This window comes from Battus philenor, unplaced genomic scaffold (assembly GCF_028537555.1).
Source record: "Battus philenor isolate CCGP_79_NKW_IND1 unplaced genomic scaffold, ilBatPhil1.0.hap1 SCAF_9, whole genome shotgun sequence".
NCBI classification, from domain to species: Eukaryota; Metazoa; Arthropoda; class Insecta; order Lepidoptera; family Papilionidae; genus Battus; species Battus philenor.
In genome coordinates, this window is record NW_027181759.1 from 11,500,880 (window position 1) to 11,521,615 (window position 20,736).

The 20,736-nt window shown below is 36.2% G+C and overlaps 1 protein-coding gene across 6 annotated transcripts; it reads right to left on the bottom strand.

Moving 5' to 3' along the window:
• Positions 1 to 723: 723 nt before the first annotated feature.
• Positions 724 to 19,986, bottom strand: gw (trinucleotide repeat containing adaptor protein gawky). Of its 6 annotated transcripts, none has more exons than XM_068776010.1 (17): positions 19,878 to 19,986; positions 18,878 to 18,979; positions 17,559 to 18,576; positions 16,569 to 16,670; positions 16,363 to 16,491; positions 16,107 to 16,291; positions 15,363 to 15,932; positions 14,512 to 14,951; positions 14,098 to 14,352; positions 13,540 to 13,696; positions 13,192 to 13,314; positions 12,734 to 12,871; positions 12,078 to 12,235; positions 11,412 to 11,556; positions 10,599 to 10,946; positions 10,203 to 10,322; positions 724 to 10,014 (listed from the first exon to the last, which is right to left on the bottom strand). In XM_068776010.1, exons 3-17 carry the CDS (start codon positions 18,349 to 18,351, stop codon positions 9,769 to 9,771), a joined length of 3,909 nt encoding a protein of 1,302 aa, XP_068632111.1. In that variant the 5' UTR covers positions 18,352 to 18,576; positions 18,878 to 18,979; positions 19,878 to 19,986; the 3' UTR covers positions 724 to 9,768. The 6 variants fall into 6 exon arrangements, with proteins under 6 accessions (XP_068632111.1, XP_068632105.1, XP_068632106.1 ...); XM_068776004.1 differs by having other exon boundaries at positions 16,569 to 16,691; XM_068776005.1 differs by lacking the exon at positions 19,878 to 19,986 and adding an exon at positions 19,688 to 19,716 and having other exon boundaries at positions 16,569 to 16,691.
• Positions 19,987 to 20,736: the final 750 nt, after the last annotated feature.

Consider the following 20,736-nt stretch of genomic DNA (forward strand, 5'->3'; position numbering starts at 1 on the left):
TTTAAATACATGAATAAAAGCAATGGCTCATAAATATTTATGATTCTCATGAATATTAAATAAATCGACAATATTATTTTGTGAATACAAAATAAAACTACACTGCTGACTAAGTACTCCAAACATTTTCGTTATGTTTACCACATTACATTAATAACGGTGCAAACAAACAATAATACTGTATTTAAATTCAGACTTCTTTGTATCTTCTATATAAAATTACATCACTATAAAGTATACAAAACTTTCGAACTTGAGACCAAAACAACTTCTACTTTTCTCTTTTAGTCAATAACTATTATATAATTTGATAGGATTGTCTTTAAAATTATTTTTTTTTGTCTTCACCAGACCAGTCTATATTTTATTGATTTATTTGAATATGATTATTAATTGCACTATTTATTTGATATGCAGCGTTTGAAATATTCAATAAATAGAGCAGCACAATAGCAATACTTAACAGTACACTATCATGTCAAATTGTTAACGCCATCAAAATATCAAACTCCTTTAATGGTAGCTGCTAATATGCTCCATTTGTAAACAATCGATCATTGTTACAACTATACCTAAACCTAAGTGTCCTGTTTTGTTAAAGATTTTATCTTTATATTTTTAATTCCTTTGCTTCGTGCTAGGAAAGGAACTTGGGAAGGGTTTGAAATAAAACACACTCATTTATTGATTTTTTTTTATTTTTTTACAATTAATCAGATAACATACATATCAAACCAGCCGAATTATGGCTAAACCCATTTATTATCTAAACTTATGAACGATACAAGAAATTGATACATCTCAAATTCATCTTACTTTAAATATATAGATATATTATATATGCATCCACTCTACATATAGACTACAACCTACTTACTCATAATCTAAGTTTTGCATAAATTCAAAGTAAATATGCCCAAAAGAAATATTGTTGAACTATGAATATACATATAACTTTTTGGCAATTAATTGAGTATCATTTCTGTGCATAGCAAAAATTAATTTTTCTTTAACATGTAACTTAGATCTTATTTATAAAGAGGCCACAAATATAACACGCGTTTCTGTCGTCAGTTCGATTACATAGGGACTTTTTGTTAAATGTTAATTATTGCCTATACTATAAACGTTACTCTTATGAAATGTAAGAAAAATATCCTTACGCGATAACTGAATTAGCCTAGCAGTGCTGTGCAGTGAGTCGGGGTCTACGGGTCGGGGAGCGTGCACGGGCGCGTCGCCTCCCGACCCGCCTCACCGTTGTGCGTACATTGCGCTAACGACACTATCCGATACGACACGACACGACACGATACGATGCGATACGACGCGGCACGATACGACACCGCACCGTACCATACAACACTTCACATAATGATCAAAACAACTATTTGTCTACATAAAATTTGCTCCAAATGTTTATATTAAAAATATGTCTACTTATTGTAACTTCTAATTAGTTACAGCCAACTTTACAAATAATTGATACATTAGACTCTCAAATAGATCTCTACTAACTATTATTAATGGTAAAAAGTAAAGAATAAAATACTTCTAAACATTGCATTTCAATCACATAAGTTTAAAGGTTTATTTTAATTATACAATACAATAATAACATCTTTTTAAAACCCGAACATAACTATTACAAGAACATTGATATCGTTGAGTTCTGGAATGGAAAATAGCACACTTAAATTCACTAACTGTTACACTTACATAATAATTATTGTTCTCCTGTTTTGTTTGTAAAATACATTGCTTTTAGGTAGTTTCAGAAAAATAACAATATACCAACTATATATTAAGCTGATAATTCATGATAAATCTTAAAATAACTTAAAGAGAATTTCATAAGGGTGGGTGTACCAAATAACAGTGCTGTGCGTTTGATAAGTACGGAAAGTCAATATAATAGTCTGATTATACGTGAGGTTACTGAATGAGGTAATAAAGATATAAAGAACATGACACTGCAGACGCCGCGGGGGCGCGGGGTTGCGTCTCTTATTTGGTACGCTACTGAACGAGCAGTAGTCAGTTGTTACACGGTTACACGGACAGTTACAGATGCAGATTCGACGCACAGAGTTCAGCGGAGGCGGTTCACTGATACTGACTGATACTGACGACGGTTTACATGTCATATTTCTGTTTACTGCTCATACACCGACAACACACGAGTTACAAATAAATGCCGAAAGTTATACAAGAACAAAGGAACACTACAGCAGCAATCAAATTGCGAACACATTTGTACTACATAAAAATTAATACACAACCCTTTGCGCGAAAAGACTGAAAAGTTCAACTTTTTTATTAGCGCAACATAACCGGCGCGACCGGCCGCCGAGCGCGCGACGGTCGGTCGTGCCTGCTACGTCAACAATTAATACTAGTTCTTTAGAATTAAATTTTTCCCATCACAGAGATTTATTTGCACAGAAAAATTCATTTTATATTTAGCTTACTGATATAATTATGAAAAATTTAGTATTTGCCTAGTTCAATACATGTCCAACACGAATATCAAGGAGTTTACATTAGTGTTTGTAATATGAGACGAGACAGCCTTAATCTACACTAACTTATCGATTAGCTTTATTCTGATATTGTTTAACTTGAATTATTCCACTGAAACACACGTTTTTTTTTTTATAACTACATTGTACTTTAACTCAAAGGTGGTACCGAAAAATATATTTTATCGTAAGACAACGCCAATCGTTCATTAGTTTAGAGAGAGAGAGTCCACTCACTACACATTAGAAGGCAATCGATTGAGTTCCGTTTATTATGTTAACTCAAGCATCGTTCACAACATCAACCTAACGCATATTATGGAAATTACGGATACGAATACAACAAAATCATTCGAAATAGAAATGTTAGTCGATATGCAACGTTAAAGATCAAACACTAGGGAAATAATTTTCAGATGACATCGGTGGTATTGATACTAATCAACGTGTATGCAACAAGTTCAGTCTCTGTGCGTAGAGCGGATGTCACGTCGAACGGAACGCGCCTCGCCGCACTACCGCCCTGACGCCCTGACGCCCTACCGTACAATACTAAAGTAAAAAAATATGCGAAGCAATTATGTCTCGTCACATACATACGTGTCGCTGGCAGTAGGAAACCTCTAATAAAATAAATATTCTCATCCGACACACTGGATAATATTAAAAATATTTTCTTAATCACAGCTATCAGTCTGTCAAAATTTAAATTAAGTATATATCAGAATCGGATTAGTCGTCTCTCACTTAATTAAGGTTCAATATCCATGTACAAGTACGATCAAGGTACAAACGTGACTAATTTAAGACCGCAGAGTATTAAACTTTCGCTAACACGACACATACTGAGAGGATTAGTTTCGAGGAAACGGTCTAAACGCGAACCCGGTCGCCGGTGCTGCGTGATTACGTAATTACGTATATCAAAAGTACGGAGACGTCGAGACCAGTTCGCTTCTCTAACAGTACGAATGAACATTGAATATAAACTTGACCCAGGTACAACAGAGATCTAATGAAAGAATAATACGAATAATAACTACTTTCTTATTAGGATATGATGATTTAATAAAATTATGCTCGATAATAAAAGCTCGTCGAAAGCGATGTCCGAATGCGAGACAGACTAGAGAAGCAGTGTCTTGTGAGTGGGCTGGAGTGAGCTGGAGTGAGCTGGAGTGAGCAGCACAGCACGAGTCTACTGCATCAATTAACTGCAATTCCGTTGGTGGGGGCTCGGGGGAGGGTTGGCCTTGATACACATACATACATAATATACACTTAAATAGTGGTTAGACAGAGAAGGAATCGAATCTAAGTACCTACACGGTCACGGGTTGGGTTTGGATGCCGTTGGACGCGAGGGGTTGTGCGATTGCATCGCTCGTCCGCGGCGGCCACCCGAACATGGCTCCCGCCGCATCCGCGCTGCGTACTGCCCAGAGAACTACGGGTAATGTCCTTACTGACCTACGATATCTATACATATAGCAGTTAAAAATATTCGCAGCGATCACATTTATTAATATTACCACATAGAGAATTTAGCTTAGTTCAACATTTTAATCAATGGCCCGCTCTGTTTACACGTAAAGTCACTCAGTACATTTTGTTTAATATTTTGTATTAATCAGTTGCTTGTGTTTATCAAGAACACCCTTTAACTTACAGCTATATACCAATAATACAAAAATCCATTCACTATAATTAAGGTAAATTTTAGATATTTAAACACTAAAATGTAAAATATGAAACATCCTAAATAAACTCTGATATTCCAATTTTAGGCATTAGCTCAATTAATTAAATATATTCTTGAGTGACTATGACAAAAAGAGAAATAAATGCATTATAATAATACTACCCAACCATTCCCTTGTTAAGTTTCATAGGGTCCAAGCTGCTCGGGCCGAATCTATGGTACCGCCTACACGCTAACATCAAAGCCTTCGTTAATTTATATTTGGTATTCTCTTAACCGCACCACGTAACTAGACTAGAGGAATGATTGCCTCTCTCCGACGCCGCGTAGCGCCTCTGCCCTGCCCTCATAAGCAAGGAAGACTAGTTCTTTGTAGATATCACCTAAGTGCTTCTATCGTTACGTCCGTGCGTGCGACGCGCAATAAGACACGCATACGTAAAAACAAAGACAACAAGCGAGCTTTTAACCTCACCAAATCGAAAAGGCCTTCATTTATTGTACTCTATCACTACGACGCGCCGGCTTCGTCGCGCTAAACCGAATGCAAATGAGAATGTCTTTCAGAGTCGATTGGACGTCTCGTTATAAACCAAACTGGGTCCGTACATACTTTGGTCCCTACGAGAAGTTGTACCACGGATACATTAGGCTCACTGGTGACTAAACAGGATTAAAGTAACACAAAACTCGACAAGTCTAAAATAGTGATGATTATTTAAATTTAAAACTAATTCACAGGTAGAGCGATAAGGAAGAATACTTAAGTTTCAAAAGGAAACGTACACAAAAGAAAGTAAAAAAATACTATTTGCAAAAACATTCTAGGCGGTTTAACGGTTGTGCCAATACGATGCGGTAACCTCGGATAACAGACCGTTCAATTTAAAACATTAGAAGCTAAAACATTCGATATTTGAGAACGCAATTTCAAAGCGACACCCCGTTCAGTGGAGTTCACCTTCATCTACACATCAGTATTATTAAAGAAATAAAAAATAACAACAATATGAGCAAACCTACTATGAGAGTACTTGAGCTAATAAACAAACACCAGAGCAGCTTGGATGGAACAACCTCGACGGCGGCTGTGTATAAAATGGCTCCATTTGTACGATTAGTAGTTTTTGTGATGTTAGAGATCCACGCAAGTCAACTAAGAACGTAGCGGTCGTTAATGGCAATGAGATATCGACTTTGGCATACAAAGTGTTATGGAATCAGATATCGACCGGAACTAACAAAGATACTTTATAGAAGCAACTAAGCGAATAATTCGGGTAAACTTCATGAAAAACCCAAAAAAATAAATAGATAAAAATATTTACAGTTATGTATGTATATATAAAATGTTGATTGATGACATAACACTTATGATAAAAAGTAAAACAGCTAAGCTCATTTACGATTACACAAGGCATGACGCGGGCTCCGCTGCTCGCAACTTCATATTGTCTACGGCTGGCCACGACCCGCCACGACCGGCCACGACCGGCCGCTAAGAGCCGCGACCGGCGCCGGCGCCGACTCCCTACACAATAACATCTTCCGAGGAAACGATTACACCTGCCGTCGTTTACGGTAACGTACCACAGTTCATTGAGGCACAATCATTGGTTTATTTTAATTGCTTTTCGTTCATTTTTTTCGATTTTTTTTGTTTTTGTTTTTATTTTATTATTATTATTTATTATCATTACATTCTAACATTAATAACTATGATAATTATTATAATTACTTTTAGGTACGTAAATTTACTCTACATAACAGAAACAACTCACGAAAAAATTGTTAGAATTGAAAGCGTGAAGCGTATTAAAATCGTTTAAGGATAAAATTTCACGATATATACATATTACAAGTGTAAGTGTAAGATATAAATATACAACAACGTAATAAAATAACACAGACTAAATTGCACGTGGCGCAATTGTGTAGAGGAAATAATGAAGCAGTCATTGAACCGAGAGGAGATTCAGTATCGCGGCGCGACAGCCACTTCACAACCTTGCCGGCGGGTACCCTATGCTACCAGAACTTGCGCCGCTACGCCGCTACGCCGCTACACCGCTACACCGCTACTTCGCTACACCACAACGCTTACTTTTACGTCTCTTTTACAATTAACATACTCATTAAGTACCGTATCGTTTACACTGACTAAAGATTTCAAGGCGTGACTTCATCGTCTTTATTCTATGGACAACGTATTCTAATGGGCACTGGATCCTTATACTTTTCATTTATGTCTAAACATTAAAAATGGAATTTCTTTTACAAAATAATGAACTTTATTGCTGTTATAAATTAACTAGACCAAAGTAACGTAAAGGCTTGTTCGACATAACGTTATTTAAAATAATATACTTTTATTATAATCTATGAAAAGAAAACACCCTTACTCGATTGAGCTCAACAATAGAATTGACATGGGATGTTAAAAATTGCGTGCGCTATGGTTTCATAGAAATAACGCGTGGTTTAGGAACATCAGATCAATAACCCGTACCGCAAAATAATTTCAAATTTAATTTGGAAGATATCCATCTGCCTAGGATGCTATCGTATTATTCCAGATACCTTTACCATATCTTTGATACTCTCTCTTTGGCACCTAACATAAACGTCGCGATGACAAGGTTATTATGGCCCCTTGTCGCGGCAGCATTCGACTTCCTGGATCTTTTGTACTTGCATACGCACCAACTGGTTTCTACGCTATGTTGGTCGGGCCACTATTGATCTCAACATGGAATACGTGCCCGAAATCCTCCGCTAAACAGAGGATGTTGTCTTTTTTATCGCGAGGGCATAAAAGTTATTAAGGCCCCTACTAATGAAACTAATCTTTTTGTGTTCCTATTGCATAAACCCTGCCATTAAACATAGTGTTTTTCGTAATCTAATTTTCAATACAGCATAAAGAGATCGCCACACAGCGTATAGTCTAAAACTTAAATATACGCGAAAAAACTTGTGAACATTTTAAACTTTAAAAATAAGGCAACAGAGTATACGCAAATAAAAATAAGGACATTTAACATCGATCATCGGTCCCTCTATTACGGTGAATAGGTATTTATTATTAAGATATTAATTGTGTGAAGACGCTAGTCTGGTCTCTAATGTTTCTACATGAACACATCACACAGCGAAACATTTAGCACTACGTCTACCGCGAGTCCGAAGCGCCAAGTTCCAACGCGCTTCCAAACAGTTTGAAGCGTCACACTCTCACCTAAGCTTATGTCATTAATTTGTGAAATTGGCGAGCGTGCGCCCGACAAGGTACAGCGAGTACTTAACGACTACACTTAGTACTACGAAACGTTATTATAAATCGTAAGATCACTGGAAGATGCTCGAAATACAAAATACAATGCACATGTGCACGCCAGTCGTTCGCTTTGTGTGATCGATTGTTAATCGTAAAACGTGGTGGGTCCGTTTTATGAGGGGGCGTGTGGCCACCTAAGTCTCATCAAGGGCTGAAGGTGAGGGTGGCACGGTGTCACGGGTGCAACGCGGACAGGCCCGGGGAGTGCTGCCCGGCAAGGAAACCCCGCCCTCCTTCGCCGATCCCGTTAGCATTGGTAATGATATATTTTGGCAGAGTATCTGTGTGGCACGCCGTAATAAATAAAATAGTAAATAATAATGTAAATAAACTTTATCGTAACGACGTAACGAACATTCACACGCGCGGATCGTTGCCGTCGAATATCAGTACGCTTATCGAAACCTACGATAGGACTTAAGTGATACTTATTACCTACAATGATGTAATACCTGGAGACCTACAACTACAAGTATATTATTAACAGAATATCTAAAGCATATGTCACTTTGAATAACGTTCAAATTGAGCCTATAGAAAATACCACAAATCTTTTATTAAATAGATATTGATATGGCTAAATTTAAGTTAGAACTTTATCCTTACCTATACACAAAAGTGTAATATTTTAAATTACTGTCAATTATAGTACTTTATAACACTTCTCACAAATGTATGTAATATAAAATGATAAAACAATTTTCAATTTAATATATTAGGTTACCCTTACATTAATCGTATATTCTAGATAATCGTTTCATATATTAAACATAAAGTGGCACTTGAATCACAAATACTGGAAAAAATTTGGGGAAACTTCAGCTCCGGCGGCGTCGCGCCTACCGCCGTCTCTCCGACAAAATAGATTATCCTTACGTTAGGCAAGATACTTTACATCACAGGATAATGGATTGCGTTTGCGGTTGCGATCGCCATTGCCATTGCCGTTGCGGTGAGCGGGTGAACAGGCCCACGCCAGCACGCGCGCTCCACCTCGGACTATGCATGCGGCTACGATGCACTTCGAATCTCAAAATTTACGAATTTTGTTACTCTTAAAACGTTATCAACTAATTTTAAAACAAACTATACCGGGCGAAATTCACTTACACGTTTATTGCTGAATCAAATATCACTAATGAAAACGAGCGCTCGACTCGCCATTGAGAATTCATAAACAGAATAAATAATAATTAAAATAAATTCAGTATGCACAAAACTAGAATAATTAAAAAAATAAAACACGAAAGAAACTCGAAACGCAACCGCTCGGAGGGCGAAACAGCAACAGCCCTCGAGCGCAACAAAAAATAAATACACACTAAAATAAGGCCACGGGACGAGTGACTGAGGTAGCCCGCGACGCAACTACTCTACATCCGATACCTTACGTTATTTGGTAAATACAGGAGCGAGCCGCGGACGCGACCGAAACCACGACGCGAGCGCAGCGACCGTCGACACGACCGCCGTCGTAGCTCATCCGCGAGCCGAACGATGGCTACGAGAGCGCTCGCGGCGCAGTCCAAATTCCGATCACGAAAATCATTTTACAGACACGAGCGCGAGCACGCTTGACAACGACAAAGAACAGCGAGCGGGCTGGTTGAGTTTCACCCACGCTGTAGCCCGCCCCGACATAACCTAATATATTTCATATAGGTACAATAACCGTCGATACATTATATGTCTGCCGTTGTATATGTATAATTCTTATGTACACTAAATCTACATGAACACTTACGACACAGTAGATAATAGAATTGTGGACAGTTTGCTACAGCGAACGCTTCCAGTCGGGTCTCGCGACTGCAAGCGGCCGCTACGATCTGACTAGGCGAATAAAATTAGTCCTTTCCCATGTGGGAGACGACAAAGCGTAATTAAAACTAACACCTAAGACCTCCGGCGTCACGACGCACGCGCTGGTGGGATGTTAGGCGCTGCGGACGGGGCGTTAACAACAACTAATAAAACATTTCATTACACAAATCCAAATACGCAAGCAGCGTACGCAACGAGCCCCGTCACACATACTTTTTGTACATAAACACCGAGAAATACATTTGATTAAATATTAAAAACTCATTGCATAGCTTAAGAATTACTGACATAATCCCAGCAACGTTTGCGTCGTGGTGTTCGAAACCTTTGCCTCACGAACGAGAGTTGGTGTCGATCCGTAGGTACTTGGGTTCCTCCATTTCTTATATGGACTCACCACCAAGCAAGTCAGGAGGTAGGAAGGAATTAAGGGAGGAAGGAGTGGCTCGTTGTTCGTGCTGGTCTGGCCACAGACCAGGGTATCCCCAGCCATCCTTGCTCCCGCCGCGCCAACCACCTCCTCCTCCAGAGCCAAGATGCTGCAATATCAACTGAACTTCCGACTCGGCAGGCGACTCCGCAAATATCGTTGTGTTGCTCAACACGCAGTTGTTCAGAGCCATCTGCGCCTACAAAACAAAAATTAAGATTATGTCAGAACTTTAACCATTAGGAAAGGGATGACAATCAACACATTTTGAAAGTATAAAATTCAAAATAACATATGACAGTTTAAGTGAAGCTCAATAAATAATTAAGAACAGTCAAATAAGAAATATTTAATAATTATCTGCAATGTTTGAATATGTTTGCATACCTTAGCAGCCTCCTCACGAGTAGAGTATCGTGCCAATGCAAGCCCTTGGTTCAAGTAAAGATGAAAATTTTGTAGCGGGCCATGCTGAACACACAGCGTTTTAAGGGTTGATCCATCAATCTGCACATTAAATCAAAACTATGTTGGTTAAAGTATTATTTCTTATTATTATATAATATTATCTCTTATATTTAAATAAACTCATCAATATGAAAATTTATAAGGACATTCCAGAAAGTACAATTTTTCAAGGACAATATTGAACAATAACCAACCATTTTGTTCAAGTTTGATAGGCAAACTTGATACTCAAATTTACAATGCACAAAAATACTTTGCCTGTTAAATAGTAAACCATTCACGCCTCAACAAAAAAAAGCTTTTAATATATCTTACCTGTGCTGTAAGATTCTTTAAGAGCAGCCAAGTTGATGCCTGCCAAGAAGGAAGTGTCCTCTGGTTTACATGATGCTGTGGCCAGGCTTTGTTAAGGCCTGGAGGTGCTGGCTTAGGTTTTGCACCCCAAGCATCTGATTTCAATCCAGTTCCGGTGGCACTGGAATTGCTTACTGGTGGAGCATAGCTCCATGTAGAATTGGAGAGAAGGCGTTCACCTCCGGGTGGTGATGTCTTGCCTCCCAACATATCTGTGTCTTTAATTGTGGCCAATGAAAGAGGTGAGCGTACTACTGAGCCAGGTGTCATCGCCGGGTCATCTTCTACATTCTTCATCATCTGATTTCCCTGTTAATAATTACATGCTTTGTTTACTTTTTAATAGAATTAATATTAAAGAAAGCATGTTTCTTATGTCACATACATATATGTATATTGCTGATCTTCATCTTCTTTATTAAAAATATATATGTTGGTGCAGATCCATTTGACTAGTCAATTAACACTTTACAGCAAGGTTTTTGGATAGTCAACTTTTGAAGCAGTGATTTATTAATAATCAAGTTAGAAATTAAATAATCAAGGTGTGTCATCAGTAATCAATACCAAATAACTGTAATTACTTTCTTATAATTGTTATGCATAAGCAATTGACTTATCGGCCCAAATGCTACCTGTGCACATAGAATAAGCCTTGTAAAACACCTCTAGGGTCACTATCTTGTTGAATATGAGAAGATTCCGCATATCTGTGTTACATTGGAAGTGTGTCATAATCATCAAAATCACATTAGTGACATCAGCAAAGCTTACCTTCCATGGCTTGCCAGGTTCGAACTCTGGCACCAAATCATAAACAGGCTGATGTGCAGGATGTGAACCCCACGCATCCTTGCCGTCGGCTACGTCAGCACCACTATCACCCCAACCTTCTGAGCTGCGACCAACGCCCCATGTTCTGAAAATTACCAGAGAACCATGATTGTTTTCTCTTTATTGCCTCTTCCTAAAGATAATCACAATCACAGTTTGAGTAACCAAATAATATACATAATATATTAAATACTATTCTTTAAGTCATTATAAATTTTTTATTGATCCTACTGAAGAGAAACATAATGCCTGATATGTAACAGAGAGAGGGAAAAAGGATGTGAATAACCATGCCATAAATAACCTAGCCACACTCAGTATGCAATGGTATGCATGAACAATAATTTTAACTTTTTTATCCCAGAACAAATGATTTCATCACAGTGTTATAATTTTTTAGGTGTTGCTATAAATTCATATAAGATAAACCACACCACAACAATTGTAAATCCTTTTCCACTATACTACATCTCTACTCATGAAAAAATTGTTTGTGCTATTAATGAATTTTGTAAATCTCTTGTGTGCGAACCTAAAATCCCTTAAAATTTGACTGTGAAAGAATTTGAACGACTGAAATTGTAATAACAAAAACATTATTCTTACGAATCAGGCTGCAGGCCAAGTTGGTTCAGCTGAGGACTGGTAGTTGATTTGGCTGTGCCTGGTGCCCTACTGAACTCCGAACCTTCGCCATCCTTGTCCAGCGAAGGCAACTTCCACTGAGTAAGGCGTGACTGTTGATTGCTGCTTGCACCATAAGCCTGTATATTGTCCAATTTATTAAACATGAGAACTTCTAGAAATAGCAAACAGTTGTATAGCAAATTTTTTTCCACATATTTATTTATGTACTATGTTGAAATAATATTTGTTTATAACCGTAAACATTATATATTTATTATTATATAATAGCACTGTGTTAATGGTTTAATTCAGTAATTCTCATACTTTTTTCTTATAGTTCCAGTGTACCCCTTGAATGAATTGAAGTCTATATTTTAAGTTCTTCAATATCGAAATCACATAAATTTTCGTTGTCCCCACCGCTAGCGAATTGACAACTCACATTATTTTGTCACACCATCATAGACCTCCGTCGATTCTCCCGACAAACCCGGGGTGTCCACCTGAACCGCATTGGAAACTAATGTGCATCTAATTCAGTTAGACAAATGATGGAGACAAAGATGTGAAGACTTCAAAAGAATAACGCTAGTTTAATTTATTACCATGAAAATGAAAATATATTAAAAACTTACAGATTGCGGGTCCTTTGAGATACTAATTTCATTGAAGTTGTTTTGTAAGTGGCCCAGCGGATCATGGCTCTGTTTGAATAAGTCTGCTCCTCCGGCTTGTTGCTTCATGTACAAGGCTTGCTGGGTAGCTATTTGACTCTGTTTTAAATACAAAATTTATGTGGATATTTGATAAAGGCACAAAAAAATATTTCTCATTAAAGAAAAGTGCTAAATTTCTGCTAAACGTTTTAAGATCACTAACTTATGAAAAATGATACCAAGTGTAAGTCTAATTTTCAAATTAACTTGAATAATAAAAATTTCAGTTTACATTTTATTCATTTTCAAAAAAAACTATGCATACTCATTACTTATTAAAGTCTTTCTGTGGAAGACAAACTAGTCCTTTTAAAAATTCTTCATTTATTCTATATGTTTTACATGCACATGTAATACAACATTTAAAAAAAACTCACTTGTAATGCTGTAATTTGATTCTTTGCTTTCGTTATTTGCAGTGTGTATTGCATAGCAAGTGAAGTATTCCCTTTAGAAATAGCCAATGTATGTTGTTGCACCAATTGCTGGAGTACTTTAATCTGGAACAGAATGTTGCAATATCACAAACACACAATCACAAACAAATGATGCAATATCACATTAATATTACATACCTAAAATATTTTCAACAAAATATTAAATATGAGAAATAGTTGAAGACATTTGAATGTTCAATTCAATAAAAACATTTAAATACTTAACCAATTTTTGAAAATACTACTACACATAGTAATCATGTTTTAAGAAATTGATTTAAAAATTACCTGCTGTAACAGCTGATTTAGCAGCACTAGAGTTTGGGGTGCAAGAGGTTGGTTGAGAATCTGGTGGTTTAGATAGCCGGCAGACACAGCCATTTGAATCTGTTGTACCAGCATTCGTAGTTGTGCAGTACTTGGTTGACCACTGTTACCACTTCCACTGTGTAATTTACATATATACTTAAATGTTTGTATTTGCAGGCATTAGTTAAAGTATTACAAATAATAGATGTCAAATTAGACCTATATTAAAATATAAGTAAATAGTAATCAAATGATTAATTTTCTTAGTGAAAATTCTTTTAAATACCCAGGGAAGTGTATGATAACATCAAAAAACAACACAAGTAATAGTAAATAAATAACCAATAATATAGGGTTTAAAAGATTTTTTTAAAATAAAAAAGTAACACTTATGTAAAAGTGCCAAGTAGTGGTAAACCTGTCAGTAACCAATTTACATTAAAAATAATCAATGGGACATCTTTTATCTGTTTCCCACCATAGAGAATACAAAAAGATTTATCAACAGAACAACAAACACTCTCGTTTCACACTGACCTGTTTGGATTATAAGAGTGATGATGTTGTACAGGCTGTGGTGGCGGCTGATTAAGCATCTTTTGTACAACAGCAGGTGAAGGACAAACAGGTGCTGTGGGGGGTTGGAATGGCGCATGGTGGAAGTGGTCGTCGCGACGCCAACCGTCGCCTCTTGCTGCCGCTAACAGCTCCAACGCCTCTTCCGTGTTCATATCGCGGCTACGAAGAGCGGCTTCCACTTCCTCTTTCTTGTAGCCAAGTTCAACCAAATACCTATGATTGATTTTATATATAAATAACACAAGTCTGTTGCTAATCAAAGTTAAAAGTAAATGACCAAAGCACATTTTAAGTAAAAAAAATCAGGATATTTTTAAAACATATGTCCAATTAGTTATGAAAGAATAAAATTGTATAATATATAATACAGACCTGAACTGTTTGCTGTTCCAAACCATTTCTTTAGGAATTTGCTTGCCAAGTGGACCACTTTGAGGTAATTTAGGTCCACCCCATTCACCAATATCATCAGGCCAGCCACCGCTGGGACATGCAGGTTTGGGTTTTGGTACAGGCCAAAGTCCAGGGCCTGTTGCATCTGGCCAACCAGCAACTTCACGATCAGGCCATCCTGGAGTATGAGGTTCTTCCCATGAACCATTGCGCTGAGTATGTGCACCCCAAACAGCATCTGGTTTAGTGGGTGTTGGTGGAATTCTTTGAGGAGCTGGTGGTCCTTGTGGTGCTCCACGACCGGCCATCCCCAAACCAGGCCGTTGTGCCCAAAGAGAAGTACCGTCATCAAAACCTCGCCTTGCAGCTGGGGGAGATGGTTCTTCCCATCCTGTTGCTTTAATTGGATCTTTAGGTCCCTGAAATAACAACTTACAGTTTAGCCAAAGAAATTTATTTTGATTAAAAAAAAAACAAGTGTAGAGACATGCTCCAGTAAACAAAAATACTGTCATATTTAATAATGCTGATGGTTGATCAGATTGGTGTTCATAATATAAATCTAAAGCTTATGTATACACTTGCCAATCATGTAAACTAAAATTTATTTCTAACAGTTGAAGATAAACTTTAAAAATTTCCTATGATGACTTTTGCAATCCATCTTCAACATGTATTAATCACTTATATATTATAAATATGATTATTATAATTTTTTAACAATACATAAATACTGGTACCATAAATAACAAAAGACAATACAAGTGGTCAAGACATCTCTACTGTTTATATTCTCCAATGTTTGTTATTATTTTTTAAAGTATATTTACCTGTGTACCCCACTGGTTGACTCCGCCTGATGGCATCATCTTATTTGGACCACCAGCATGCTGATGATGCTGACTCCACATATCACCATTAAGTCTCCCTGAAATTCCACCGCGAAGATCGTGTCGAGGGTCTGATGGTTGCTGACGCGGATCTTGCGCACGATGGGGATCCAATCTGGGGTCTGTAGGTCTATGAGGCTCTCCCCAAGCATTCCAATCATCTTTCTTTGGCACTCCCCACTGTTGGGCATGTGGTGGAGGTACAGCTGTCCATTGCTGTGGAGGTGGGGGACCTGTCCAAACATTAGCGGAATCTGCAGCATCATCATCTTCACCCCAGGTACCACCAATATTAGTGGTAGGTGTGTGGCCCCATGGTGTCTTAGCTGCTGGTTGTGGTGGTGGTTGTCCACCATTTCTTAAATTGGCTTCCCATAAATCTGTTCCAAGGAATGCACCATTGTTAATATTTGGTTTCCAAGGAGGCGGTCCGCCAGCAGATGGTTCAACCTTTGAACCTGGCTCAGGAGATCCAGGTACATCCCAGTTTGTATCTTGGTTTACATGTTGCTAAAATCACAAAAGTAATTTTTATTATACATTATTATTCTTATTTTATTATTGAATAGGGAATATATAGATATCAACCTTACAAAATATACAAAGTAGTAATAATTTTGTCATTTGTAATAAAAGACGACTATGGAGAAAATTTGACGAAAATATGATTTCAAATATACTTACACCACCCCAACCATCTTGGCTGAATAAGGCTTCTCTCATAGAGTTTAGCTGTTCTATTTTAGCAGATGAAGTGGTGTTGGCATTGTTACCATTATTACCATTTGTAACAGAAGACCCGTTTGTGTTAGATGATGGATTAGAAGGATTGCTGCCTCCATTGTTGCCATTGCCAGGATTATTTGTACCTATACATGAATATAATGTTAGTTCATATTTTGACAAAGATTTAACAATAACATTGCCAAAATATTTATACCGTTGCTCGCAGGAGCTCCATTGTTATTTGGTGGCACATTTTGCATATTTGCAGGGGATCCTTGCCAGCTTTGTCCAACAGATGCACTAGTTGGAGGCATTTGATTGCCATTTCCTTTGTTGCTGTTTACTGTAAGACAGGAATGTTTTTAACCACCATTTTCTTGTTACATGTAAAAATAAAATACAAATTATAATAATACTTACAATCGGCTTGTGAAGTAGGTGGCCGCTGTGCTGAGTTGTTCCATTGAGTATTGCTTGTCCCATTATTAGTTTGGCCACTGGCGTTACTACCCCAATTGCCTGCTGATGTTGGCACACAAAGTTCTATCATGATTATTAATATATGATTTGGTGTTAAAAAATAAGCAATGTAATCATATTTCATACAAAATTGTACTATTGTACACTAAGAAAAATAATTTATTTTGATATAAACACACAATAAGATTATTTATAGGTGAAAAAACCTTAAAAGGTAATAATATATAACTCATTTGCTGTCAATTCATGCATAGTACATGCTATTCATAAATCAATAGTTTCACAAATAAATATTGTAATAATAATATATTACGAAAAAGCATTACCAAAATTCAGATTACTATATTTAAATAATTATTGTTTACTATCTATCCCTGCAGACTTATTCCAGATGTTATTGGCCATTTGCATTCCAATAGAAAAATAAATTAATATGACATATAACAAAGCTTGTAAGGTTTTTACTGACATGCAAAGCTTTTACACCCATAACAAACCACTTTATGTAATAATTACATTATCTTATTTACTTGCACATATTGCATGCAAACAATTTGAATTATGAGACTTTTTCATTAGCTACTTTGTGACATTTCTAAGAAATATTTAAGATTGCCTTGCTCGGAAAGGTTGCTGCATGTTGCAAAAATATCTTATATTTGTAACTTACAAAGTTATTTAGTACTTACATAAAAGGCTTCATCAATATATAATATTAATTAGATGAGAAAAAATTTAATGAATTACAAGTACCCTGTATGTATATTTATAGCTTTTTAATTGACCTACTAAACCAGTCAATATTTTTAACCTCTGACATCAACATCAAAAGATATGTGGCCACTATTACATGCATTTTTACACAGAATAAGAAACAAAGTTACAAGAAAATACTAAATAAATTGTTAAATTACAAGAAATTATTCTTACCATTATTAGAAGTGGGTGGACTGCCCCAACCTGTTGCAGCATTTAAGGAGCTCTCTCCACCCCCACATAATCGCAAGCGCAGCGGTACACCCCATGAATCAACCTCATTACATTTCTTTATGTCAGTTATGATTCTATGCTCTCTATCCACTAGTTCCAGCATTGCATCAAATGTGAGATCACCATTTGCAAAGGTTCTTATGGCTCGCTCACTAAGTATATGTTGATCATCAACATTTGATGTATTATTGTCATGGTAAGTTTCAACAGACTTCTCATCATAAGTATTCATTCGAGTTTTCGTTTTGCATATTTTATGAACAGACTTTTGGTTAAGTAGTTGCGTCTTATTCGTGCAAGGCTCATGTATAATATAAACAGAAGATTTAAAAGCGTAATCAGACTTGTTCATATATTCTGGCGCACCCAACGCCATCTTATATTTTAAGTTAAAGCTACTGAAATACGGGTCACTGTATGAGATACCCTGGACTGTTATGGCGTTAATTGTTAAAGGAATGCAGTAGTTAGGCATATCGCCAATCATTTGGTTTTGTTGGATACTATTAACAAACTCTACATTATAAATATTATTATCTACCATTTTTACACTAATTTGCTGACTTTCATTCTTCTCACCGACTCGCTTAAAAGCACCAAATTTATTTGTGTTCACCACCAACATCAAGGTGGAGTAATTACATTGCATTGGTTCGGTAACAGTATCAATAATGGAGTAACAATTATTCTTAATTAAATGTGGAACACATAATATTACAGAAACATTAGACATCAGACAATTATTTATAAATAGAACAATTTTCTACAATATCCACCTAACATTATACTTATTTTCACAGATTGCATATTGTTTCAATTAAAGACTAAGTAACAATGGTTCGTAGTGATGCAGTCAAAAAAGCAGGTAGCAGTGTTTTATGCCTCTATGGCAGAGGGCGGGGTGAGGTCACCACTGAAGCTGCTGTGGATTCGCCTCCTTGCCCCAATTGGCCCAGCCCTACAACATATGAAGTCATCATAGCAGTTTAAATTATATTGATCAAATATTACTATAAGTATGATACTAAAATTGAAAATATTACTTTATCTATTAATTATGCTTGTTTCAGAATGAAAATAATGAATGTAGATACATACATGTGTATATATATAATTAACTACAAAACTTAAGATTACAAACAAAATTGATAATGAAATTCTTACAAGATAAGTCTAGTTAATATAATAATAGATCACGAATATGTAAATTAAATTATTAATAAATTCCAATAATAAAAAAGTAACGTAATAAAACTCACCTTATAGGACGGACGAGAGGCTGAGCTGTATATCACAGATAATGCGGGCTCGGCAGATCCTTTGGAGCAGCTTAGCAGTTAGCTCGTGACGATTAATTTAATCTGTAGCGACGAAATAAACATTAAGTCAAACTACAACTCCTAATTTACACCAAAGAGAGCCGTTCGGAGTTGATGATGCCTTCGATCGATGAAGTTATCAAAGATACGTAAAAAATGTTTTGAGGTTACCTTTATGTACTTAACCATCACATACCTTTGAGTTCGTTCCTACATGAGGTGTTGTTGGCAAGTGGCACAAACATTTATAAAACGACATGAATTGCGTCGTAAACAGGCGGAATGAGCGGACAGAATAAGGTATATCAAAAAACAATAACCATTTGAAACTTAGTAAGAATTAGCCACTTTACCTAGCCATGTTCATCGAAGTCACAATTGATGCTCACCTAAGCTCCATAATAGTTTTAAATATATATTTATAGTCTCAACATTTCTATTCAAACTATAGAATTATTCTTCGAGCAGCAGGTACATATAGGTACATTAGTATTTGTGTATTTCGGCCTTGAGACTCGATGTTGAATATCTACAGACTATACTTATAGCTATCTATCCATGCTACGTATATTTATCTACAATACCTATCTATACATAGAGTGAAAGTTAATTCGACCTAATATCATTCAATTTAAGCATATATAACTAAAATATTATACCTTTATGAATATCGTTATTAGAACTTTAAGAAAAACATAAAATTTTAGCAAGATATATAAAATGTACTGGAGAAAATACAAAAAATCTTACGTGACACGAACGAGCACAACGGTGTTATATTACTAGATCGAGCAGGACAGAAAATAAACGCGATGCTGACGTGCCGTGTATTAGAACGAGACAAACTACGCCAATGAGAAAGCGATGCCATAAATGCTAAATGCGTTCAACAAAGGATTTAGCCAATGGTTTATGGAAAATAACAAATATCTGTAGTTACCTTCGTTTTGTATAGTTGTTGGCACAATAACTATATAGATTTATACAAAATCACAATCCCAAACCCCCGAGAACACGGCTTCGACGGCTGGATGGAATGATTTCGTCGACGGGGTTCACACGAAGTGTTACGAAACTGTACTAACTTAAGATGGTCGATGGTCTTACGTCAATGCCTGTTCATCTGAGTCTTTTTGCTGTAGTTGGGTTATAGCAATTTGCTATATACAAGTACATGGTTGATGTAGTATATTGCACATTAATACCGTACTCGTACGCTATACCAATAAGTACTCGCTATAGCCAATAAGTTAACTGTATAGAAGCTACACAACTTGCTATCTTTTTTGATGAAACGTTACGAGTTTATCCCTATTAAAAATAACAATTCGGTGTTTATAACAATAACTGTTATGATAAAAGCCAAATTGCTATTAATAAAGCATGTTGTGTAATTAAATGTTTTGTTTTTGTTATGAAGGTTGGCTATTTTAGTATACAAATAATGAAGCTCAAAAACTAGAGGTTTCAAGTTAGTAAGCAATGTAAACAAAATACAGGAGGAAACAATGTTCAATAGTATATTTCTTACGAACAATCTTACTAAAAATGTATGTAAACTATTAAAATTATAAATATACTAGTTTGAAACGAGATAGTCAATCGAAATCTATTCGATAAACCATGATAAATAGAATATAAATGTAAAATAATATTAATATTAGCCTAAAAGAATACAATGTCGATTGTAGTTGGTTATTTTCTTATTACGGTTCTTTATTTAAAGAGAAATATATAAGCATCTATATAATAAATAAAGTCCTATATCAAGATTACTAAATCTTTATTAAACTAAAGTC

Bases quoted from the DNA above. Each gene is read 5' to 3' on its own strand.
- gw (XM_068776004.1), bottom strand. From the start codon at position 18,351: ATGTCTAATGTTTCTGTAATATTATGTGTTCCACATTTAATTAAGAAT. The intron at 14,952-15,362 runs GTAAATATACTT...TTGTTATTTCAG, and splicing joins TCAACCAGTGGGGTACACAG to GGACCTAAAGATCCAATTAA. The intron at 14,353-14,511 runs GTCTGTATTATA...AATCAATCATAG, and splicing joins TGGAACAGCAAACAGTTCAG to GTATTTGGTTGAACTTGGCT.